This window comes from Filicampus tigris, chromosome 14 (assembly GCF_054856515.1).
Source record: "Filicampus tigris isolate MCC_2025a chromosome 14, RoL_Ftig_1.0, whole genome shotgun sequence".
Taxonomy (NCBI): Eukaryota; Metazoa; Chordata; class Actinopteri; order Syngnathiformes; family Syngnathidae; genus Filicampus; species Filicampus tigris.
The window spans coordinates 7,126,171-7,151,827 of record NC_141230.1 but is presented as its reverse complement, the minus strand read 5'-3'; the positions used below and the strand labels follow the sequence as shown (position 1 = coordinate 7,151,827).

At 42.4% G+C, this 25,657-nt stretch overlaps 1 protein-coding gene across 2 annotated transcripts; it reads right to left on the bottom strand.

Moving 5' to 3' along the window:
- Positions 1-1,177: 1,177 nt before the first annotated feature.
- On the bottom strand, positions 1,178-24,789 carry rif1 (replication timing regulatory factor 1). Of its 2 annotated transcripts, none has more exons than XM_086052091.1 (35): positions 24,578-24,789; positions 22,905-23,041; positions 22,719-22,797; positions 22,538-22,634; positions 22,207-22,337; positions 22,041-22,135; positions 21,495-21,684; positions 21,324-21,416; positions 20,598-20,736; positions 20,370-20,521; positions 20,169-20,271; positions 16,908-17,087; positions 16,702-16,812; positions 16,396-16,458; positions 15,521-15,621; positions 14,991-15,077; positions 14,842-14,915; positions 14,354-14,534; positions 13,165-13,272; positions 12,939-13,088; positions 11,754-11,853; positions 10,413-10,702; positions 10,149-10,351; positions 9,929-10,022; positions 9,708-9,839; positions 9,482-9,624; positions 9,292-9,381; positions 8,796-8,847; positions 4,962-8,630; positions 4,762-4,890; positions 4,575-4,661; positions 4,360-4,475; positions 3,653-3,803; positions 3,449-3,572; positions 1,178-1,808 (listed from the first exon to the last, which is right to left on the bottom strand). In XM_086052091.1, the coding sequence occupies exons 2-35, from the start codon at positions 23,018-23,020 to the stop codon at positions 1,534-1,536; spliced, it is 7,905 nt and encodes a 2,634-aa protein (XP_085908217.1). In that variant the 5' UTR covers positions 23,021-23,041; positions 24,578-24,789; the 3' UTR covers positions 1,178-1,533. The 2 variants fall into 2 exon arrangements, with proteins under 2 accessions (XP_085908217.1, XP_085908218.1); XM_086052092.1 differs by having other exon boundaries at positions 24,621-24,789.
- Positions 24,790-25,657: the final 868 nt, after the last annotated feature.

Sequence of the window (25,657 nt, the reverse complement as noted above, 5' to 3'; positions counted from 1 at the left end):
CGGCTCAGATTCAGAAAACAGGTCAGGCGTGACCTCATTTACCTACTGGAGCAATTCGGGGTTCAGTATCTTGCTCAAGGATACTTTGAAACGGTCACAATGGCCGGGAATCGAACTCACAACCTCTGGGTTGGGTGACGACCACCCTCTACCACTAGCTTCAAGGGGCGATAAGCGAGAAACTCACCGTGGCATGGAAGCCTCGCTGTGGCCGGACTAAATCCGTCAAGGACCACGGCAGACTATACAATACATTTTTATTTGTATAGCGCATTTCAGATGTCTGACTGTCCAGGAAAATCCGTAAGCATCAATTCTGGTTCAGTCCAAACTGAACTGAGATCTTAGGGATGGCCAAGCTGACTGAAAGATGGGACCGAAGAATGTTGATGGCAAAGCAGAATCTCAAGAGGATGGACATTTCCAGAACACTTGCGACTCGTTTCCAGGCTGATCCCGAGAACTTGCATCGCAGATTGTTAATTCAAGACGAAACACGGTTTCACCACTCTGAACCTGAGTCGAAACATCAAAGCACGCAGTGGAATAACTTTAGTGACTGGAAACGAGTTGCATTAAGTACATTGGCAGTGGCATTACATTTGGGACTTTGGGAGAAATTGATAAAAATAACATGAGAAAATATGTTATCGTAAGTGTAAGAAGTAACAAATCTAATTGATTTTTAACTTCTGTAAAAGCCTGTTTTACTTTTCTCTATAACAAATGAGGATTTTTTTTTACGTTTTAGTTTAACATTAAATGCATTTTCATACTCTTAATGCCCTATGAATTATTCTTTAATCATGGAATCATTTCATTTTCATATACGTACCATTTAAAGTGAAACTACGAGAATAAGCGTGCAGCAACTAACCCTCACTCAAGCACACCTGGGTAGGAAAGCTGATTTCAAAACAATTCACCTTGCTCCTCATACACATATTTGATTGGCTGTATTGATTTCAATTTATTCATCTTTCTTTTTGACTTGAACTTAAGAGTTAAAAGTAATTCGTTTGAATACAATTACGGCATATTGAAGGTGAACTTTCAAGTGTTTTGGCGCCCCCTGGAGTCCACGGTGCCCTTAGCATCTGCACAGCATCTGCCTGTATCGCCCAAAGAGTGATGCTGACCAAAAACAGTCCATTCAACACTTTCCCTTCAAAACACATTCAGTCCAATATTTTTATTTGAAGTACTTAAAGGGTTCAAATAAACAAAAAAAACATGTGCAGACTATTATGTGCATGTAACACATTAAACCAAACAAAAAATCTAAAGTGTTTCTACATAATATACACATTGTAAACATTCTACAAACAGGCACATGAGGAATAAGGTGTATGTACAGTTGGAACATGGGTGTATCTGAGTCACAGTTCAAGTTGGTGCATCTGCTTTTGATGATGCAGCTAAAAGTTTAAAAAGCTTAGAATAAAATCATCCAAATGATCGCACTTTTTAGTCAGCAAATTTTAGGCTGAGTTTAAAAAGAGGGGGCAAAGGGGCTCAAACTTCATGGTGCATTCAGGGGTGCTTGTTGACGGGGGCGAGGCGGCTCTGCATCTCAAGCATGACCCGCCTCATCAGAAGCGTCAGGTGCTCGTGCATGTCAAACAGCTGCTGAGGCGAGCATCCGCTCAGGTGGGGCGGCGTCACGGCACAGTCGAGGGCGTCCAGTCGGGCCAGGAGACCCTCGGCATCTGCCGATGGTTCCTCGGGTGCTCCAGACGCACTCGAGTCCGGCGTTGCCTCAGACCGCTCTTCCTCCAATTTGGCAGGAGTTGGCTCATCGGTCAACTCTGTGATTGCAAACAGATATGTTGAAGGAGAAAGAGAGAAAACCAAAAAAAAAAAAAAAATCAATAAGTGCTGTACATTGTCACCATAGGCGTGAGGAAGCTTTTTTCTTTTTACTCATTTCTGATATATTACCACAATTTGATTAAATGTTAAATCCGTTTTAAATACCAAAGCTTGTGTGTAAATTCTTAGTTTTACGCAAAATGAATGGCTTGCAACTTGTAATCGTGATGGGCAGAAGAATTAGATGCTATTCCACTAGATGGCGAAAAGTCAATTTCAAGTGTGTATCCACCTGCAAAAATTCATTGAACAGAATAATTTCCCGCTGATCAAGCACATTTTTGAAAAATCATTATTTCAGGATACATTCCTACTCGGGGTGGGAGCGATAATCGTTTTTTCGATGCATTGTTCGTTTTATTAAAAAGATTCTGCACCAATTCAGTTATATTAATAATCTATATTTAAAGCATACATTCAAAAAAAAAAAAAAAAGATGCGCAAGCGATTGGTTTGTACGTCAGACGTAGGTTTGTACGTGGAGCCGATCCCAGCTGCCTTCGGATAGTAGGCGGGGTACACCATGAACTGGTTGCGAGCCAATCGCAGGGCAAATTGTAATATTACTTAAAATAAGATATACTACATCAGGTGCTACATTAGGTTAAATAAAAGCAGCGTTCATTGCCAAGTTGCACAGTAATATCAATCAGATGAAATTTAAATGTGTTTTTAGAAATTTTTTGTTATTGTTATGTTGAAGTTACAGACATTTGTTACAACAAATGCTGCCATTGGCACATTTTGAAATTTTTTGTTGACGCATGTAAACGAGGTTGCCTTGCCACTTTAATAAAAGTCAAAGTGTGAAACATAAATCCTTGCTCTTCCTTGAGTTACGCAATTGTTTTAAAAAAGGTACCAGTGTTTTAGATTAACTATAAAATGTAAGCCATTGTAGTGATGCATCGTAATCGGATTGAATCGTGAGGTACCCATAGATTCCCACCCCTAATTCCTGCCATTTTGTGTCGTAGTGTGCCGTGAGATCTTTAAGACATGCCTTTTTTACATTTTTGATTGAAACAGTAAATAAACTCAGGCCTGTGTGAAAGCCACATTTCTAAGATCTCAAATTCTTTTGGAATTATGACGGGCTGAGATCTCAATTATTTTGTAGGTGTTGAATTTCTGGGAGAAGTTTTCAAGGGTGATTGTAAAGTAGCTCTTAAGTTTTTGGGAGATGTTTCTTTCGCCAGGCGCTTTAGGCCTTAATGGGTTAAAGCAAAAAAAAAAAAAAAAAACTAATTTGATTGAAAACTTTTTATACTTAAAATGACTGCGGTCAATTAACTCATTCACTGACAGCCATTTTCAGACCCTCTTTTAACCCAAAGTTTGAAAAAAATATATAAATAAATTCCTGGGATTGAAAGGTTGTACTGTGAAAAAACAAGTAAACTTGCCAATGGCAAGTGAATGAGTTAACCAAACTTTTGGAGTGCAGTGCGGCGCACAAGGAATATTTTTTAACAATACAAAATAAATAAACGTTCCTGCATATTGGCAACGGAGTTCTCCAAGCCCTGTGTAAAGAATTTGTTGCACAAGTACTTAAACTGTCGCGTACACACACCTAGCATGTCGGCGGGTTTCTCCTCTTCATCCTGGTTTGGCGTGCCGCTCGTCTCCTCTGGATCAGAAGTCATCATTTCCATCTCCACGAAGCTCTTCAGCTCGTCGACACCCCGGCCTTTCCGCTGGAGGAGCATAGCTCGTGCGTCAACACACACAAAGAGACCCAGAGTGGGTAAAATAAGGCGAAAAAGTCTCCAGCTACCTGCTGCTCGTAGGACTTGAGGGCTTTCTTGACATTAGAAATCTTGGGCGAGTGAATAGGGAGAGTCTTAATTTCACTGGGAGTCAGAGCACTGAGGTCGCCGACCGTTTTGATGTTGCGCGCTCGCACGAGCTGCCCAAAACCGCGGGACCTGCAAGGATGACAACAAGCACAACAAATAATACCTAAGCATTGATTCTTTGAGTAATTCTAATGAATAACCAAGGACATTTCTTTACAGTGGAAGTCAACCCAAACATTTTTTTTTTCCAAGAATATGTTCTATGCAAGCCCACTAATTGAAACAGGGCATTCCGATAAATATTGCGTTTGTGGAATAAGAGTTAAAGCACTCGTTTTTAGCCATCTCTGGGGGCGGCCATTTTGTCTTCTGTCGACCGAATATGACAACTGCTCACAACGACCAATCACGGCTCAGATTCAGAAAACAGGTCGGCCGTGATTGGTCATTGTGAGCAATTGTCATTTTTAGTCGACAGAAGACAAAATGGCCGCCCCCAGAGAAGGCTAAAAACGAGTGGACAAAACAACACTTATTCCACAAACGTAACATTTATCAGAATGCCCGGTTTCAACTAGTGGGCATGCATAGAACGTATTCTTGAAAAACAAATGTTTGCGTTGACTTCTCTTTTAAGTGCTAATGCTGAGCTTCTGTTGAGTTTTCCCAACTCATCTGTACTCACCAAATGCTGGACGATATCTGAGGCAGCACCGTTTCGACGGGTGCGGAGCATCCGACCAGGGCGGGATAGATACAGTTTTTGGAAACGGGCCGAGGCTCCTGACTCATCTCAGAAATCTTGAGGAAAAGTAGCAAAAAGTTCAATGCGCAGCTGACCAGCACGACTGTTGGCCTCCAAGCTAATATGTTGCACAAGTTCAAAACGGGTGAACATACCAGGCATTTTTTGGAGCTCCTGAAATTTGGACTGTTAAGATTCCTGGGACTCAAGGTCAGCGCACCCTTTGTTGGCGTTGAGACAAACTAAAACGGGGGGGGGGATATCATCGTGTCAAATACCATTCAAAAAAGAAAACATCTTGAAGAATTATTGTGAGTTAAAGTCAGTTGGCAACACTCGTACTTTGGGCTGGGGCAGGTTGCCGAGTCTGGCTCTTCTGGGGGAGCTCGTTCTGACAGCAGGACTACGCCGATCAATATCATCCGCTGTCTCCTGCTGTTGAATGGGATTAGCAAAAGACACGCGCCGGGACTGCAAAGTAAGACGGCTCAGTTAGACCGACAGAAAAGCAAGTTAATTCCAGTTACTGAAAGGTTACCAACCTTGATGAGAGGTGAGGGTGTCTCCTCCTCCACATGTCTCTTCTGGCCTTTTTTGAGGATGCTGGTTGAGGGGGAGGCTGAAGGCGACCAGGTTCCTTTGTTCCTGTTACTACACGGGCTCTGGACCAAGTCTGGCATCAACTCGGCCTCCAGGTCCTTCAGCTTTGCCGGAGAATCCTGGGAGATAGCGCTCATTGTTGATTCAGTGGTACAAACATCACTTTGAGCAGCTTCTGGTTTGCCATCTGTGTTGGACGTCTGGGTTCTGTCTTCTTCTTGGCATTCTCTTGAAGGTACCCCCTCATCTTTAACGCCCTCACGTAGAGGTATATGGTCTTCCAAGACCTGGCGTGACGGCTTCTCAATATTGGCGACAGAACGCTGCGCAGCCTTTGAAAGCTCATCTACGATGCTCGAACACTCTTCTTGCTTTAGTGCAAGATCGCAACTCTGAGTTTCTTCCACTGGATCAACTCTGTCTTCTTCACTGACAGAATTACAACGTTTTGTAAGTCCCACAGCTGTCGATGTGGTCTCCTCCGGTGAGGACTCTGAGACCCGTTTTGCCTCCTCAGGGGCAGTCTGCGTGTCTGCAGTAAAAGCCTCAGAAGACAAGCCCTCCTGATTCTGCTCAATAACAGCGCCTTTTGACGCCAACATTCCAGATGATTCCATGTCCCCGGTGTCACTCTCTTGCGAAGAAGCAGAGTTTGCTTTTGTTCGAGAGAGTTTCTGCCTTCCCCTCCTCTTGCTAGGTGACGAGCCGAGCGAGACCTGGTTCTGTGTAATTTCAGGCTCCTGTGCAGCAATGGCGACATCCATTTGGCTTTCTTCACAGTTGTCAGAGATTTCCGGCGGGTCCGAAATTGTTGAATGTAGGATTTTGGGGGAATCCTCCTGTCCTTGAGCAGGTTCCACCATTTCTGGATCCTCTGAATTCTTCTTTGCTACAATAAGGTCTATGTTGTCAGACTTGCTGGTGACGGGACTTGCTGATTTCCGCCTTTTTGTAGTCAGGGAACATTTTTCTTTGGCCTCTGCCAATTCAGATTCTAATGACTCTGTGCTGGCTGTGAACACTTTGGAAGAACTTCGTTTTGATCTCCTGCCTTGAGAAGACCTGGATCCTGCAACATCTGAAGACTGGGAGCTTTCTGGGGTGGAAGTAGGACTAGACTTGGACTGATTCTCATGTTCCTTGCTCCTCCTTGTCTGAACTGTCTCTCTAGCTTCTGCTGGACTATTTTGTTGAGAATGAGACTTAGTCTGCTTCTTGGACAAGGCCTTTGGTTCACTCAAAACCTCTGTTGCCTGTGAAGATGACTTACTTCGTCTTCGTCTATGTCGCGGCGGAGGCGGACTACCGGTGGATGTTGGCGCGATCTCTTGTGACTCTTGACTAAGTTCAGTTTCTGGCTCATCTTTGGCTACCTCCTCCCGATCACTAAGAATGCATTCTGCCGTGTTTACTCCTTCTTGGATCGTGTCACAAATTGAAGAAGCAATAATCTCAGAATCTTTTTCCTGTTTCTTGCCTTGTTCTACAACTTCAATTTCTTGCGATTGGCCATCAGTTTTAGGTAAGACCGTGGGCATTTGAGAACCTGACTTATTTTCGTCCTTTTTCATTTGTTCAAGTAGCTTATACAAGACAGTTTGGCTCGATTCTACAGGTTCGGGCAAAACCTGTGACTGGGAATGACCTCGTTTCAAATTTGTATTCAATACCTTTGAATGCCTGCCACGTTTTTGCTGTACCTTGCTTCCAGTAACAGACCCAGCCTCCGATTGTGAGTCTGTTTGACTGGACATTGGTTGAAGCTTAAGAACCTCCTCAGATTCTGAAAGGGATTTGGAAGTTTTGCAACTCCTTCCCTGTGGCTGACTTTCAGTATTACACTGAGTGTCTGATTGCAACTCAATGTGACCAGATACATTCCCAGACATCATCTCTGGATTCATGAGATCCTCCTCCTTTGGCCCCAATACGGATTTGGCAGGCAAGTCATGTTCTCTCTCTGATTCCTGAGGGGCCAGAGTGTGTGATTGTACGTTGGTTTCACTGTAAGTTTTCCCTGACAACTTAAGACCCTCCTCTTTAGACTCCGATGGAGAACTGCAAAGTCTGTCACAATTCTGCTGTGACTTGTTTTCAGAAACAGCCACATTGTCTGATTGACTGGACATTTTTTCAGACATCGAGTCCGGCTTAAGATCAACCTCTTTGGGGTCCTGTAAACAATTGGAAGGCTGACTGCCATTCTCCTGTGAGTTGCCTTCAGAATCAGTCTGAGTGTCTGGATATGTGTCCGCTTGACTGGACAGTTTCTCTGACTGTTCTGTACCCCTCCGAACTTCCTCTTTGGGCTCCAATAAGGATTTGGAAGGTCGACCTCGTTTTCGCAGCGGCTTTTTTTCCAAATCAGAGGGAGTGTCTGATTGCAGCTCATGTTGACTGGACACTATCTCAAAACCAGGCTTTGGGTTCTTAAGACCATCTTCCTTGACCTCCTGTAAGGGTCTGCTGCATCTGCGCTGTGACTGGCCTTCAGAATCAGACTGAGTGTCTGATTTTAACTTCGTTTGACTGGGCATTTTTTTACGCTTCATAGCCTCGGTCTCTGGCAAGGACTTTTGAGGTCGGCCACGCTTTGGCTGTGACTGGCTTTCAGATTCAGACAGCAAGTCCCTTTGACTTGAGTCTTGCGATCTAGGTCTTTTTTTTTCAGCTTCATGGAAGAAATTCCCTGAACTGCTGAACAGCTTGCCCTTCCTGTGTGATAAAACTGGAGACTTAGTATGACTTGAGGAACTGCTGTCACGCTGAGACCTCAGCCGTATTCTACCACTGGCTACCTTGCTTCTCGTATTGGGTCTGTTCTGTGGGGTACTTGAATCAATCGGCCGTTCTCCTGGGAGTAGATGTTTAGTGTGCTTACGGTATCTTCGCTTAACCGGAGGTGTCAAAACCTCGGACAACTGCGAATCATCCCCAGTCTCTTGAGAATCCTCCTCTGCATTTGAGCTTCTTGTGTCATCTGAAGTGGAAGTCACTGTGGTACTCTCCACGACCACATTTTCAGTCTGAGTGTCTGGGATGACATCATCGACTTCTGATTCATTACTCGTAAGCCTGTCAGTCAGCCTTACAGGCTCAACTTTCCTCTCACTGTCTAATTTGGGCCTTTGCGGTGACGCTTGGTCACTTACTGGACACTTTGACAGTTCCTGTGAGGACAGCGGAGAATTTTGATCAAAGGGTTTCTGGGAAACCTCTGGGGAGGTGGTGTTTGAGTCCTGGCAACCAGAAGTCTTCACAAGAGGACCTGTGAACAAGGATGAAGTGCTGGGGCTCGCAGACTTTCTTTCAATATATTTCTCCAACGTAATGAAGGATTGACGGCGGCTGCCACCACTGGACTTCTGGGGTGTTCCAGAGACTAAATCTGAAGAGCTTGAGATGTTAGGACTGATGTTTTTTGCATCTTGTGTGTCCTTATCTTCTACTCTGCCATTACATCTGGCATCTTCCTCCATGGAAACATCCATTGACTCTGGAATAATTTCCTGCTCCTCCTTTGCTGACTCGTTTTCCAAGGCGTTTGAGCTTGCAAAGTCTGGAGTCTCCTCCGGGTGAACGTCAGCAACTTCATTTGTCTCCTGCGGTATCTGCAAGAAAACATTCAATTGACAGTTTTAAAAGTCCTTTACATCCATATGAAGTAGGGACATCATGGAAATGTAGTTACATATGTAACTGTCATTTTAATCAAAGAAAATGTGATGAAAAAAAAGGACAAGATGCATGTCGTAATTGGTTGACTGTTTCTTTACCTCAGCTGACGCTTCCGTGGCAACTTTGTCAGCTTCCTCAGTTGGTAATTTGCTGGAAAAGAAAAAAATAAATACATAGACAAATTCTGCTTTCGACAGTCTTTTTGAAACCTTTACAGGCGGTCCTTGGGTTACGAACGAGTTCCATCTTTACGCTGGCGACATAATCCACATTTCCACATAAATCGGAATTAACACTTTAATATCCCCTAAATCCCCCAAAAATGGATAAATATCCAATGTTCGTCTGTGTCTCGCCTTTCTCCGACCTTCTGATGATGTCCAGCTCCGTTTCCATTGTAATGGCTTTCCTCTTGGCTGGACCAGCATCGCTCGAATATTATGCTTTCTTTTTTAGACACACACTATGGGGCTGGAGACAAAATAACGGACGAGACTCGGGCGTCGTAAAGTCGTAACGACATAGGTCAAGTACCGCTTAACTCGAGGACCGCCTATACTTTGTTTCAGGTCAAACATTTAATTTTGCACTTACAGAGAATCTTCTTGGCTCTGCGTGTACTGCGTGAAAACTGTAGTATCCAAAGACGCATCAAGGTTGTTGTACATGGCAGGTATGTCAACCCTACGTCACAAAGAATATATTTTAATAACGTATGTAGACTTAAAACAAAAAACAATGACATCTGTATGAGACATGGAATGGAATTAATGACAAACTGTACCTTTTAGTCCTTTTAACCTCCTTCTGGTGTTCTGTTAATACTCTCTCCTTTATTTCAGGGGGAATGAAGACAAAGTCAACAGAGGCCTCCTCATCCAGTACTTCCCTGCGAGGAACCTTGGGGGAGCCAAAGTCCAGTTTTGTCTGCCAAAGGAAATTTGGTAATGCTCAAACAAAAGGATAAGAAGGAAGCTTAGACGCAACTTCAGACTTGATTTACGACTTACAGAAACAGGTTTGGGGGTCCTCGAGGAGCTTTGGTCACTCAGCTCAGCCCGCTCTACAAGCAGAGAGTCCCTCTTCCCAGTAGAGGAAACTGGCACACCACTGAGTTTGGTTTCTAACTGGGAACTCTCGCTCTGAAGAAACAAACTGCAGGTAAGAGAAACAATAGGAGAGAAGAGTAAAAAAATATAGGGTAGGGTGGGGTGGACTCAAGATGACTCACGGAACACTGCACACTGAGCTCGTCGGCCACACTGACCGTCTCAAAGCCAGGAAGAATGATGGGAGTCTTTTGCTTCACTTGGCTCAGAACCGGTCTGTAAAGAAACCCCATAAACACAAATTGCAGTTACCTGGACCAAGCCTCAGGTGCAGCGAATGGTTCCAAAAGTAACCTGGATGACAATGATTGCCAGATCACGAAATGAGGTGGTAGTTTTCACCTGAGCTCATCTGGGTAGATCAGGCTGACTGTGTTAGCGAAGGTGGAATTCCAAAAGTGGGTGACTGCCGTGCGGTGCTGCTTGTTCTTGTGTGGGAATAGCACACAGAGCAACGGTGAAAGCAGAGCCAGAAGATCATTGTCATTGGCCAAGTTGGAGCGGCTCTGAATGCAGCAGAAGACCTCACCCAGAAGTTTCTCCATCTGCAGGGATAAACCATTAATTCTACAACTTAAACTTTCAGATAAGACAAAGAGAACCCACTTTGGTAAGAATCTGCGTCGTAAATCTGGGTGGCTCGCAGGTTGCTTGCTTGTACAGTCCAACGAGAGGTGGAATGAGGGTGGTCAGAGCCTCGTTGAAAGCATTTGCTAACACCAGATTGGTGAAGAGGGCAGACAAGACTGAGAGCAGTGCCGTGCCTGTGGTTTCTGATGGAACATTGTCCCCTGCCAGGTAAACATCCAGACACTGAACTAGCAGGGAATGGAAGGTGGACAGGTTGCCAAGAGCCTTGCTTCTCTTTCTGGTCCAGTTTACTGGAGTGTGAGGAGCTGCAGAAAGAGGAAGTTGAAATTGGTTGTTGGCGAGGAGCCAGTTTGCTATTACAAGAAAAAAGTGTAAACTAAATTCTCCAAAGTGAAAATAGGTACACTTCCTACTGATCTATTCCACCGTATCAGATCTGCTCCACTATAACAGATCAGACAATAGTTTGTGCATTTTATTAATTTTGTAATCGGCGGTAAAGTCATAATTCATCGATCCGATCGATAATGTCACTGATCATATCCGCGAATTGAGACACTATAGCCGCGTTGTTTCCCACATGTACATAGCCGCCACAGACTAAATCTTTTTTAAATGTCTCTGTTCTCCTGAAGTTGCAGTTTGACCGCCACTGGTCATTTTTGGCACTACCTGTGAATTTGTAACCATTGTATTATATTAACTTTCTTTTGTTGTGCAGAGACTGTGCCGCTCTGCTAAGTGGTGGTTGAGTAAGTCTGCTAATGTATACACGTAACACTTTGCCATGTGGTATAATCCTGAAAATACTTCAGTTATTTGAGGTACTACTGTATCAAATATATTGATGTTTAAGTTTGAGAATCGATCATAGACGTATCAGAGGCATCGACAGCTCAAACCATATTGATCCTCTCACACGACACTCCAGCAGGTGTAATGGCCGTCTTGTCACAACACACTCTGTGCTCTTTTTGTTGCCTTGGTGTGAAATAAATCTACAGGTTCGTCATTGAAACAATTATGAAAACTTTCAAACTAAAGTATTTACATGATGTATATTTATGTATTGCATGTTGTGAAAGTAGCTACATTACTAAATCACTACGTTACTAAAATTCAAGTTGCGATAGATCGTTAAACATTTCACTCCCACCCTTTCCTTACTAAAATTTGTTAAATATGGGCAAAAATATTTGAGAACAATTGTATTCATACTGTGTAAACAATTATATGCAGTAAGTAAACATTTATTCAAATATTTGTGCCATCTGTTGATCGGATAGGTGATATTTTTCTTTATTTAACTCGCTGATTGATGCTAATCAAGTAAAGTCTGAAAACGAGTGGACTTACACTTTAATTTCTGCTGGAACTGTGGCGTGTAGGGAGAGAAGTCCACACATTCCACCATGACTTGAAGGATGCAGGCAAACGCTGTCAGCGTGGATGGAACCTGAATCAACAAACAATGGTTGGTAAGAAACTTAAGTGTAAGTCCACTTGTAAAAGGTACCTTGTACACACAAATTAATTAGGTGTGGGTTTAAAAACATCAAATCTTTTAAACTCATGCGTATATTTTTTCGAGGGGTGAAACGAATCCTTGAGTAATTCAAGTACCTGGACTCAAAAAAATAAATTCGAGGCATTTTTTTCCTACCGCGAGTACCTACTTATTTACGCGTGCACTGTCACGAAGAAGTCAAGCCAACCGCAGCAACAATTGACTAAAATTTATTTTAATATATACACAGTCAACAATAATGATGACGACAAAGCTTTGAAGTTAAGTCTTATGATCATTCTTTCACGTTTAACTTTACTGCAGGCTAGACCGGTATGAAAATTGCCTAAAAAAGATGTTTATTTCCCAAACAGCCATTCCAGCCTCGTACAACCAGGTGAAATAGGACATTGTGAAGAGATACGACATCTCATTGTACTCTGCCACTACAGGTGTGTTAATATTTGTTGAAGTGCATTAAAAAAAAAAAGCCTGAGTCATGTTTATTTGATATTTTTTTTTTTTTTTTTTTTTTTAAAATCGCTGCAGTTTCTGTAAAAATGTATCATCCGCAAAACTTGTTGTCGTGCCGTCCCACAGAATGTTCCCCACAAAGTCTGACAGCTTGGGTGTCAACACATTATTACTACAAATAAGACTGGTTTGATAATGTTATTCTAAAGTAACATTATAGTCACTTAACAATAAAGACTTTCATACAAATTAATTTGTTCAAAGACTGGTGAAAAAAATAAATAAATAAAAGATTGAGCCAGTGAGTGGTGCATTGGCGCTTTCTGCCTGCATTGTGCTGAGTTGCTATTTATTTATGTCTGTACATATTTTCTCACAATACTGGGTCTCTGCTTAGCAATGTGTGAACAGATGTGTCTCAAGCTACGCTTAGCAAAATTTAGTTTTCTTGGATTTTTAACACAAATCAGTTTCCATTTCCAGCTTTCACATATATTGTATTTTTTTTATTTGTATTTTTTTTTTTTAAATGTGGACGACAACGGTATAAATGCGCTTACTGTGAGGGTATCTTGACTCAGTGTGGCGGCCATTTTAACACAGAGCTCCTCACAGCAGATGTTCTCCTCGGCGGTAACCACCAGAGCCGAACAGCGCGCGAACACCTTGTACAGTTTGGACCAAGTAGAGAGCATGGACTTCTGGGCCGCCTGTGAAGGAGAGAATCTAACTTGACAAAACTCTCAAAGCAGATTGTGTGATGCAATCATATTTGCAAATGCAAACCTGCTGCTGAGGTGAACCACTCAGCAGGTGAGTGACAGGGAACATCAGGGCTGAGTGCATGGCACTGAAGTTGTGCTCCAAGGCGTCCCCTTGGTTGACTTCATTAGACTGCAATGACATTTTCAGGATTTGAAATCAACAGTGCTTGCTGTCTCTCTCAAATGTTTATGTGTGTATAATGTTTATGTACAGCTATTACATCACTGCTGACAGTTAATATAACTATTTCATTTCCCACTGCATCTATATATAATTAGGGTTGGGTGATATAACTATATGTATCACGGCGCCGATAGAAATGAGTCAACCATGTCATTTTTGTACTATCATGCCAATCGTCAATTGTCACCTGCAGCAAAATGCATAATAAGATTGTCAGAAAAGCTTGGCTGCGCAATCTTATGCCATGCAGCAGCCACCCGGTGGCAGACTGAAGAATAAGAGGAAGTGAATCATAAATAGTTATCCTACATTACAGATCTACCATGCACTATCCAATCTAAGAGTCAATGAAAATTAATAAATAAGGTGGGTGAATGCAAATAACCAATACGTACTATTGCCACGGGAAAGAATAATCTGAAGGTGACTAAAACCTGGATGCTAATGTGCTTATCAAATACACCAGACAGATATAAGGCACATTAAATGAGGTAAATAGGCACGGATGACATATTAGGATTGCGATGCCACGAAGCCTCCAACACATGGAAGAGACACAATGGCCACAAGACGCCTGCCCATATCAGGAACTAACCAATCAGAGGAAAGCTGTTTTCCATATTAAATTAAGGAGAGCAGAGACCCCATCAAAGCAAAGCTCATTAATGAAATTATTAAATTAGTTATCTACACCCGTGGTGAAATGCTTTGAGATGATACAAATATTAATTGTCTACTGCCTTATTTTTTACAATGGCAATTTGCATGTACTCTAGGATATTTTCAGGAGTGATCAGATGAATTGCAATCAATTTCAATGTCACTCTTTGCCATGAAGTCATTTTGTCTGAGGAATCCCCTTTCCGATTGTTTGGGGGATTGTGTGGAGAAGAAAACGTGAGCGCCATCGGTCCTGTGTCATGCCAACAGTAAGGCGTCCAGAAACCATTCATGTGTGGGTTTGAATCTTGAATTCAATTTTTTGAATTTTAAAAAAGTTGGACCTTGAAAATTTTTTCCAGTGTACCTGTGTGATTGTGTCTGTGAGCGGGGCGACCACGACGCTCCATATCCTCAACAGGTGCTCCTTGCTCTGCATCGAGGCAGTGCTGCGGCCAGCGGCGCCCAACACTGCTTCAGCGAAAGCTAGCGGGGAGGTGGGGCCCGACAGGCTGCAGCTCACAAGTGTCTGGAGGCATTGATAAAACCTGCGCACACAAAGAAATTAAATGTTTCCTGTGGGAAAACAGAAGTATACATATCTGAAAACAGTGGCTCTCAAAATTTTACACCTAAAAAAAAAAAAAAAAAAAAAGCATGGTTCTCCAAGTATCACCATAATCGCCGTCGGATCATGTGGAAAGTCATTACAGGTATCACAAACTACAACACCTAGGACTAGACAAAGCCTTGAAAATATGACACATGACCGTTGCATGCAGCCAAACTGCAATTATTAGCGGTGAAACGAACAATTCAATTACATCATTTAAAAGAACCAGACTCTGAACTCACCTGGCATCTTTGATGTAGGCCCCCAACATGTTGCTGTCAAAGAGGAGCAGAATGAGGAAGAGTGCTGGCGTTCCCTAAGAAGAAACAACAAGGCTCAGTCATCTCCAAGATGGAATTTGTGAGGAGGAGGAGGAGGGCCTTCTGCTCACATTCAGAACGTCCATCTTGCCTACTTGGTACGAGGCAGAGCCAAGGACACGCGGGGAGATGCCTTTAACGGTGCTCTCGAAGAGAACCTGAAGAAAACAAGAAGTAAATACAGTGAGCGCCTTGCCCATTTGCTATTATCAAATTCACCTATTCACATTTTTTCCCTGTGGAAGCTATCACCCACTCACAGAATGTCAGTATATTTCTGGGGTCTTTCTCTAATTTGCGACAAGATGGCGTAAAAGCCCTGGCTAATCAAATTGCAGTCATTGGTGTCAAGCAAGTATGTTGAAGCAATACATCGACTAATCAGGTAGTTATGGAGAGTCTTTCCTGCATGCGCCACGTGCTTCTGGTGCATGTTTTTCCAAGATCAAATAATGTCACACATTTGTTTTTAAAACGGAAGTCAAGGCAAAAAAAATGATTTGCAATAATATGTTCTTTGCAACTCCTCTAGTCAAAACAAAGTACTTTCCCAACTCTGCTTTGAAAGCCCATCCCTTAAGATAAAGGACGTCACTCCTACCAGCACTTTATCCGCAGGAAGAGTTTGTGAGCAAACAACATTCTGCAGGGCTTGAAGCATGAGGGTCAGAACCTCGCAGCCGTGTCGGTCCTTTTTACTTCCTGCGGACACAGAGCCATCAGCAAACACAAACAAGCCGAGAGTCACGTGAGAGATGAAGAGTGGTCATCATCATTGGGAAAGAACCCCTCAGCGGTTGTTTCTCATCAAAGTCACGCAAACAATTGAGTGCTCGGACTTAAACTGATGACGGTGGCAGTGAGTTGGGCAGGAGGCAAGGGGCGTGGTCTCTCCATCTGCCTCCGTGATGATGTGAAACCCAGACCCAATCAGGAGTGCTCTATGTGCCACCACGTGGGAGGGAACTATGGCTTTAAGAACCCTCCCCCAAGTGTGGCGGCCACAACAGCATTAAGATATGAATCAGGAATGTCCAAACTTGTTCCGCAGAGTAGGGATGAGTCAATCAAACTTTTTTGGTAAACGGTGACAAGTACGTTTTGGGTTTTGCGACTCGGCTCTGCTGATACACAGTCCCGATCTGATAGCTCGGCAAAGCATAAAGAAAAGAAAAATAAATTGTCTCAAATTAATATAGAAATATAAATACAGGCATGTACGTACATAAATTCATATATATTGTACACAGTATATGTATATATTATATGGGCCATTCCACCAAATCGGTGCCAATAGTTTTTTCTAACACTCAAAATAAACTTAAGGTTCACTTTATTTTGCTCTTTTTTAGGGGGAATAGGGTGTGTTTAAATCGATCTGGGGACACACTTTGGACATCCCTCACAGAATAAAAAATATTTAGAATTTACTCTAACAGTAACTACTTTCGACAAACAACAACAATTCATACTTACCAGACTCAATGGTCAGCGTGACATAATGCACAAGATGATCCCATAAAAGTGCCAAAAGGGCATCTGTGGAAATATTAATAGATATATAAGTCAGACAAAGTTATGAATGTGAATTCCAGAGATGGGCATTTTACTAAGTTTTGCTGATCCGCCAACTGGTCATCCGTCATCTGCCAGGCTACCCGCCCGTCATTCGTCAGTCCGTCATTTTTGGTGACGAACCGAATTGTAATAGTCTCAGTTCATCAGAAGTCAGTCACTCAGTCAAGAAACGAAGAAGAAGAAGAAAGAAACAGTGAGCCACACCTGGGGCATCCTTGCCGACATTGTTGAAGCCATCTTTGATGCTGGAGATGAGCACAGCAGCGTGTTTGCTGAAGGAGGAAGTAGCACTCAACAGGGGATGCCTCAAAGGCTCTGGAACCACAAAAAAAGTATTTTGCGGCAGAGTGTAGCGGCTGCTACTAATACATTCATTATTTCAAGTAGTAAAAGTAGAGTGGAGCACTCACCCAGAGTAAGAACCAGCTTGCTTTTGGTCGCCGTGGCGACCACCTCAGGTCCCAGGAAGTAGTGGAGCAGCATTTCCAGGCCCAGCAATTTGATAGAGGGGAAGGAGGAGGGGAGCTGCATGCTGGAGTTCAGGTTCAGTCGCGACGTATTCGGTGTCAGGCTGCTGAAGGATGGTGGGCCTGCTGGGACAAAAAACTGCCAATGTTCAAAGCCATAAGAAAAAAAATTTCATGAAAAATGACCTGATCGGCATATTCGATCAAAGCCTTTTATTGCTGATCAAAGAATCCGATCATCCGCAGCTCATGCGGTGTCCTGTGTGTAGTTTGCGTCGCGAAAAGGTACCTCGCGAGGGGGGCATGGCCACAAGTTTCAACACTGCCAATTTAATACGACATTTGAAGAACAAGATATTGCAAGACAATGGCGAGTTTACGAGGCTCACTGCACTGAAGCAGCAGCAACAATGAAACGGCAGCTAACGTAGCCCATGCTGACCAACCCAAACCCATATCAGCGCGACAGGCAAAAGGCAAGGCAAATAACCAGGAAAATAATGAAATTTATCGGACTTGATGACCAACCGTTCTCGATGGTGGAAGACACCGGATTTCGCCGTCTGCTCGCCCACTTCGAGCCTCGCTAGCTACGTGCTACCGGGACGCAAATACTTCACAGACGTAGCTCCACCAGAGAGTGTATTGTTGCATCGAAAGTTTCCTAAAAGAATTGCCTATTATCCTGTTTAAGTTTTACAAGTGTTAAATGGAGCTCGGATGTCAGTCCTGTGTCGATGTTGAGTCTAACAAGGGAGTTTTTCACTCGCGTACTGCTTTTAAAGACAATGTTCGAACAACGAGGCATATGTATTCCAAAATGTGTTATGCATGATGCCTTTTTTCTCATTGACAAATGCACAAGATAGTTTGTCTGTGCACAAGACAAGAAACCAAGTTCCTGAGTCGTTTCAATTTAGGAACTCATTGAATAGTTTATTTGAGTGAAGCATGCATGTGACTATTTTTTCTACTTTGATTATATTCTGAACCATGCAATATTTAGGTGGCATGTTATTTATTTGACTTTTTGCGACTGCTGATTCTTTTGATCTGTTGAAAACTGTGTTAATAAAAGCTGGATTTTCAATTATCTTTGTGACTGAGTATTGTGCCAGCAACAGTTTTGTATTTCTCCATGTTTTTGAAAATATATATAGATTTTTGTCAAAATTACGGCAATACTATGGATGTTTTTTTCTGATGATATTGCATAATAGCAGTCACCATAAATAAATGGAAAAATATACAGATATTCCATGTGATCAGAATCGCTATCGGCCGACCTCACTCATGTGCATGATCGGTATCGGTGTCATAAAACCTGATCGGAATATCCCTAATATACATATACACACACACACAGACACACATCTTAAAAACCATCGTGCCTGCCTACCCAAGTGTTTTAAGTTTTTTTTCACAGCGAGATTGTCTGACAGAAGGATAAGATTTGACTGCAATATTAATTTAAAAAATGGCCAACAGGTAGCAGCGGGCGTATGATCAGCCAGGATCATGTTTTGGAGGAGATGTCATAGCAGGAGGGGAAGAGGCTTGCAAAAGGCAGAAAGAGCATGGAGACAGTAGAGATGGATGAAGCAAAACAGCAGACCCTCAAAGATTGCTCTTTGTTCGGAAAAAAGCCTCCTCTTCTAAACATGATAACAGCGATTGAGTGGCTTTGGTGGAAAGAACTAGTGTTGTTCCAATACCACTTTTTGGCCCCGATACCGATTCCGCTACCTGGCTGTGCAGTATCGGCCGATGGCGATACCTCTCCGTTTGAAAAAAATCCAAAATAAGCGCAATTTTTTTTTGTAATCCTAAACAATTGTACACTCACTTGGATGTAAAATTATTCATATTTAAATCATCACTTGCAAAGTATCTGTAGTAACATATACACACAAAATACATATGTTGAATAAACAGCCTATTTTCATAGCTCTTCGTGAGAGTGAGACATGGGATACATACTGTAATCACATGAATGCAAATTTGTAATAAAGAAAGGTGCAGCATTTGTACTTCTAAAATATATTCAGCGATTCTAACCGACACCCCAATGCGTGACGTCACATTTGTATGCTGCCAGAGGTGCAGGCGGTCGAGTAAGTGAGATAACAGAAGTCCGTTATGTGTTTCTAAAAATGGTTAACACCCATGCTGTTTATGTTTGCTCTAATCGGTCAAGTAGAAATTTTATTTTGTGATACCGGCAGTGGGTCAAATTAACCGGAGGCAAAAACGAAGTTGTTTGAAAGCAGATGCGCACAATGGCTGTCAAATCTTCAACGTGACCACTTACCACCATCACAACATACAAAGTAATGATCTGATGACTTTGTATGAGTTATTGTTTTCTTTTTACTTTTCATTCAAGATTTACTTCGCACTGCTGTTCACCAATCAGTTAATTATATAGGTATATACATTTCATATACGTTAATGCAACATTATAGAAGATTTTGCTGAGCGATGAGTTGTAAATAAACTTGTCTCTTTGTTAGCAGTTAGCAAGCTAGGGTGAGCTCGAAAAGCTTGCAGGCTCTTGATAGCATCAAAGTCCCCCCAAGCAACCGCCTCCAATGTGGCGATGTATGTCCTTATAGCGACCTTTTTTACCAAACTCGACATAAGTAGACCGATCACCAATAACGCTAATAATGGATAAGGCTTCTCCTCGTATTTTCCTCCCGCATGCGGCTCTCAAATATGCGCTGCGGTCAAATAATGATGCCAGTATCGATAACCGGCATCTGCGTTTTATTTGTTAGTCCCTGCCGATCCGATACCAGCGTTTTAATGCGGTGTCGGGATACCACCCGACACCAGTATCCGTATCGGAACAACACTAGAAAGAACCAAATCAAAAATCAACTCTAAATTTTGATAGGAAGATAATAACGTTGCTTGTGTTGTTTTGGGCAGGTCACAGAGTGCGGGCGGGCTCGATATGGCCCCCGGACCGTATTTTGCCATGCTATGCTCCATGGTCCTAACTGGAGTCAACTAGGAAGTGTGCCAAAGATAGGGAAGGCCAAGTACAAGTATGTACAACGGCCACAGCGACATAAAGGCCTAGCTCAAGTCACCTATCCAATTATGGGTGGCAAAGAGGCCTAATCTATTGTGTGTGTGCTTCTCCCAACAGACAAGCTAAAAGCTTTTGCTGAGGTCAAACCAAGGTTTTGAACGTACCCGATTTGGGTGTGCTGGGTGTTGCAACTCCATTTTGACCCCTGGTGCCCGGGGCCGAGGTGGCTTCAGATCCAATGGCGCACTGTAGCAATGGGAGTGACACCTGAGGAGACAGCAACCAGTAATTACTACTTTTAAAGCAGCACTGAGTCTAATGCAAAATGGAGACTTGAGATCAACAACAAAAAAAAGTTAATCTACCAAATCAAAGTGGGGCGACAGATTGGGGCCAAGTTGGACCACTAGGTACCACCACACCTCCACCTTGGTAAGCATCAACGCCTCGGTACGGATATTGATCGACATGAGGGGCTGCATGAGAAGCTTCATGCGCTTTGCGTTGCAAAGGATGTCTGAGAGAAACAAGATGGCAGTTAGAGGAGGTCAAAAGGAACCGTCAAAAGCAACAAACAGGAGGAAGACGCTCACCTGGATTGAGAGCAAAATTATCGATCAAACTCTTCCAGGCGATAAAAGCAATTTTCTTGACAGTGGGAGAAGAGCTGCGAAAGCCCAGCTCTTCCAGATGGAGCAACGAGTTGATAAAGGGACCTCCTCGGTGGAGCAACTGAGGAGCAAACATGAAGTGTTAAGAGTTTCCAGTCAAATTACACTCCACAAACATCACTAATTAATGGTGGGATGACTTTTACTAAGACATGCAATACCACCGATGTGCTGCAGTAAAGTAAATCCTCGCCAGTTATTGAATCACAATCCTCCAATTTCTGTGTAGATGTAGGATCATAACTTAAAAATGATGTTTACATTGTAAATCATAATCATTATTCCTGGCGGGTCCGTTTTTAGTGTTTAATTGTTATTTTATATAGTTCTAAATTTCTTGTACTGTTGAATAAAAATGTTTGAAATTAATGAAATAAAATGTTCATAAAATGTTTAATCTACAATTATCTTTGTTGTCAGTAGCAGTGCTTTAATAGTGTTGAGCAGTTTTCCCTTTTTTTTTTTTAACAAGTTTATCATTGGTGGAGGTCAAACAAACTTAAAAGCCTGCAGGTATAGTATCGAAGTCAAAATTTTGGTACCGTGACAACGCTAGTCTATGGTAGCACTGTAAGGTGCAAGTACAAGAATTGTATTAATAGCATTAAAAAAAAAAAAAAAAAAAAAAAAAAAAAAGAACAAGCGTACCTTGCCTAGAAGTTTGACAAATAATGGCCAAAGCTTGAGGACATTCATTTCATTTTTGGACATGAAAAGCTTCTGTAGCTCCGGAATCAATTTCTGTGAAGACAAACAAAACCTGGATGAATCATCTTACCAGTAAGCACAACTTGAAACATTTGGAGGACGATTGCCCACCGTAGACATCAAGGGTTCGACGATGGCAGCCACTTCCATCTGTTTTTGCAGCAGCAAAGGCAGGCCCATCTCCATGGCAGCCGCCGCCCGCAGGCGCACTTTGGAGGCCGAGTGCACCACCAGGGGAATGACGAGCTTGGCCCAGCACGCGGCGCACTCGCCCATCTCAGCTGGAACCTGCTCCAGAAGCCTAGAAGCACCCGAACACAGTATCGTCAAACCGATTCAATTTCTCCTTGAGAAATTAAAGAACACCTGTGGTAGAGGGGCATGCCATTTGTATGGCTTTAAATGAGAAAAATCTACGCGCCTGAATATATCGATCTCTTTTTTTTTGGTGTATGGTACTGAAACAACCAGTACGGTATCAATTCCTGTAAGAGCGATGCCGACACGTTACACACTGGCTTTCAACGGCAGCCTGCTCAGGTCATTAGTCAGGTCAGGTTAACTGCAGCCTCTGTTACATTTTGCAAAGTAAATAAATCCTATACACCCGTGATTCTAATGGAATGGAGAAACATGTACAAGAACAATAAAAGTTACCTGACGACTACATTCAAAGCCTCATTCTCCATGACAACCGACTGCACTTCGCCTTTGCTCCAAACGTTCTCCAGCGTACTCAGTATGGATGACACCTGCAGATCAATAAAATAATGAGTATAGTGCTTTGCCGGAAAGCACCGCCATTATTTGTGTCTGTGCTCACCTTTTTGCCCACCAGATTGGCAGGGAAGCTCTGTTTGGACATGACCCATAAGGCCCTGGTGCAGGTGTTCTTCTCCGCCGACTTGGCCACCACGGAGCAAAGTGCGGACAGGATTTCTGTGGTGAAGGTTTCTGGAAAACAGGAACATACAGTGACGTCTTGACTTCAAGTTTGATTTGTTCCGTGTCCACATCCTTAACTAGAAGCACCTCTCAAATTATCTTTCCCTACTGAAATGAAAGGTAAGGCCATAAAGGAGTATTAGGGCCTTAATTTGTCAAATTTGAATGCCAGTTTTGATTAGAAAAAAAAGGAAAAGAACTTCACATACCAGACACTCCAGAGACAACATGCGAATGGTAGACACAAAAGCCCAAAGCTTGTAGGGCGGCTTGACTCAGTTCAGCATGCGGGCTGCTTACATGACTCTGTAGACAACACCAGGTGGCAGCCGTTCACTAGCAAGCATAGCTGTCGAAGGAGAACTTTCTGCTTTTAAAATAAAGACTTACCAAGATGGCATTACCCAAGCGGGAAAAGTGCTTCGTGACGGCAGGAAGAAACTGGCGGCCTTCCTCTCCACTGAGCCGGCTGCAAAATAAATATATATACATTACAAAAAAAACAAACATTTTTTTAAAGTGGTGGGGAGATAAGGAGTAAACAGATATGATGAACAAGAACTCGACGAGACCTACTTGGCAATGGTGAGGTAGGCATCAGTCTGCTCGGGGCGTCCAGCGGTGCTGTCCTCCAGACACTCCAGCAAGGGGACGATGCTGAAGCTGCTTGGAGGCTCCGCCGACGCCATCATCGTTACTTGCCGCTACACGGCCTTCATGAAGAGGATGGCGGGAAAAAAAACAAACAAACAACAACACTAATTTTGTAACCAACCAAAACGCTTGGGGGGGGATATGAGACTTCAGTACATGTTTAGCTATTTTGTGTTCATAATGTCATTATCGAAGTTAGTGAAAGAAAAGAAGATATTGTTTAGTTTGTCATTCTTGATTACATGTGTAGAAGACAGTCTATCATCTAAGCACTTCCTAAAGCCTGTAACAAAGTTCTAAGGCAGTGAAGATCCTCACAAGTCCGACGTTTGTAACAAAAGTATCTTTGGCAGTTTGAAGACTGTATTTTCTGCCAGCTTAAAACAAGGATGGATCAATTGGAGATTTGTGAAGACATGGCTGTGAAAATATCCCAAGATGCATTTTGTGCTGCTATCCAAATGGCAGAGGACATGTTTACAATTCCCCCTCTCCAAGCCCTTTCATCATGTCATGAAAATACATCAGAGCCAGGGGAAGTACACATGTAAACAGCTGTTTCAAGAGACTAGCATTCTTAGGAAGTCTTGAGTACGTACGATATTGAGAAACGGCTTTTTATTTTATTTCTCTTGCTATGACTCAGCAGGGTGCACTCGCTTGTTATTTGGGCAGCTCCATTAAGCCCCCACTGTTATTTTGTATCGCAAGTACTAAATCATGACAACTTTTCATCCTAAATTTAATTTTGGATCCAAGGATGGATTTACATTTTAAGTCCAAACGTCCAATTCTGATTTAATACCAACATCTACAGTAATTTCAACGTTCACTTCAAGTGGCATCCGTGCTGGCTGTGTTTAGACCAACAGACCACACAAAACAATCCGCATGCGCAGACGTCCAAGGTCGAAACTCCACAGATGTCAACATCAGCCAGTGACAAGTTACACAGAAATAGACAATGATAAATTATTATTGGACATATTAAACGGTGCAAGGTGCTCTGTTTTATTTTGACCTTGCTGTGTAAATGCAACCAAAACATTTTTATAAAATGTGCTCTCTCCCACCCCCCAACTACTCTTCAACTCAATTTTATCCTAGCAGGGGTGTCATTGCTCGATGGATTCAACACATGAAGAAAATGGCCACGATTCTAAACATCAACACGCCTCACCCACATAAAAACAAACCTCTAAAAGACTTAGTGAGGGCACAAAAAAATGACAAATAATACATCAGAGTTGAATGTGGAGATGCCTTCGCGATTTCCATCGCTGCAAACAAAGTAAATCATCCATTACCTGAACCGCTATATTATCCCTCATAGAAAAAATTGTCACCTGGCGCACTTGTCTTTACAGATGTTTAGTGACCAAAACTATGAAAGTTAATTAGCTCACGTAAGTTAGCACAGTTAGCAGGAACGCTACAAACATACGCCAGCTTGACTAACAACTACTACTGGCTTACCTATACGTGTCTGACAGAACACGAATGTACACAAAATAAGAAAAAAAATTAACATATTACAATACAATAGAACACAACATTGGTACATACGCCACACGCAGCACGGAACCACTTCTCACCTCTCTCTCTCTTTAAGCGACGTTAGCCGCAGAAATGACGCACCGTCAAAATCAGCAAGGAGAGCAGCCGAGCGCTTCGAGGTTTCAGCGTGTGATGTGCTTCAAATGTCGGCTTGTTCTTGTTAAAGGAGACTCGGCCTTCGCTTGCGTATAAAATATACAGCGCCTTGTTGTCCTACTGCCCCGCGAAATAGCTGGCGCCAAAGCACCACGCATACGTCAAAATTACCTTTGACCCCACTTGTGTCACATCCGGTCCCACCCACTTTTCACCTTTTAAGGACCACGAGGAACAGTCCGCGTTTCCGGTGCAATAAAAGCAAGTCAATACTTAATTCCTGTTAAAAAGAGATATGTCCATTTTTTGGACGTATTTTGATAACAAAAATGGAGATACTTTCTAGATGTATATAGCCAGCTTTCTCTTCATTTATTTGGGATCATCTAATCAAATCAATAAATCAAACACATTTCAATTATATTTGGAAAAATAATTATCAAGGAAAGGGGATGCAGTGACATCATTTGAAGAAGATGGACTAAATGTTATTGATTACGAAGCAATGAATGGTATGATGAAACTTAAGTGTTTGCAACAAAGAGATTTTTTTATTAAGGTGTGATTTTTGTATTTCTAAGATGCCCGTTAAATTGTCCACGAATCACCAGCAGGTCCCTTTGTATTGGAAATTGATACAGTATATAATCATAACTTTACTCTACATTCTGTTCTTATATTGAACAACAGATATGTTCTAGCGAGAAGATAATCTTTGTTTTACCGTGATTGGGTAGAGAAAGGTATTTGGTCGATTCTGCATATAATTTACATAACAGGAGAATTTCTTACTTATGAGGCTTTGGTTGCTAAATTTGATTTAAGATGTACTAAACAAAAATACGCAGTGGTAATTTGAGCAATACCACATGCTATGGTAAATATGGTAAAAGGAATGTTGATTTATGATGAAGAATACCGATGATTCCATCACTTGTTATAGATTAGGTTCATTTTGTTGATAAAAGGTGTACTAATAAATTCTTACAAGGTAGCCTTACATCAAAAATATTTCCTTATTT

Excerpts from the sequence above, each read along its gene's own strand:
- rif1 (XM_086052091.1), bottom strand. The coding sequence starts at position 23,020 with ATGATGGCGTCGGCGGAGCCTCCAAGCAGCTTCAGCATCGTCCCCTTG. Across the intron at positions 8,631-8,795 it reads CCACGGAAGCGTCAGCTGAG|ATACCGCAGGAGACAAATGA; the intron begins GTAAAGAAACAG and ends GTTTTCTTGCAG. Across the intron at positions 3,804-4,359 it reads CAGATATCGTCCAGCATTTG|GTCCCGCGGTTTTGGGCAGC; the intron begins GTGAGTACAGAT and ends TCATCCTTGCAG.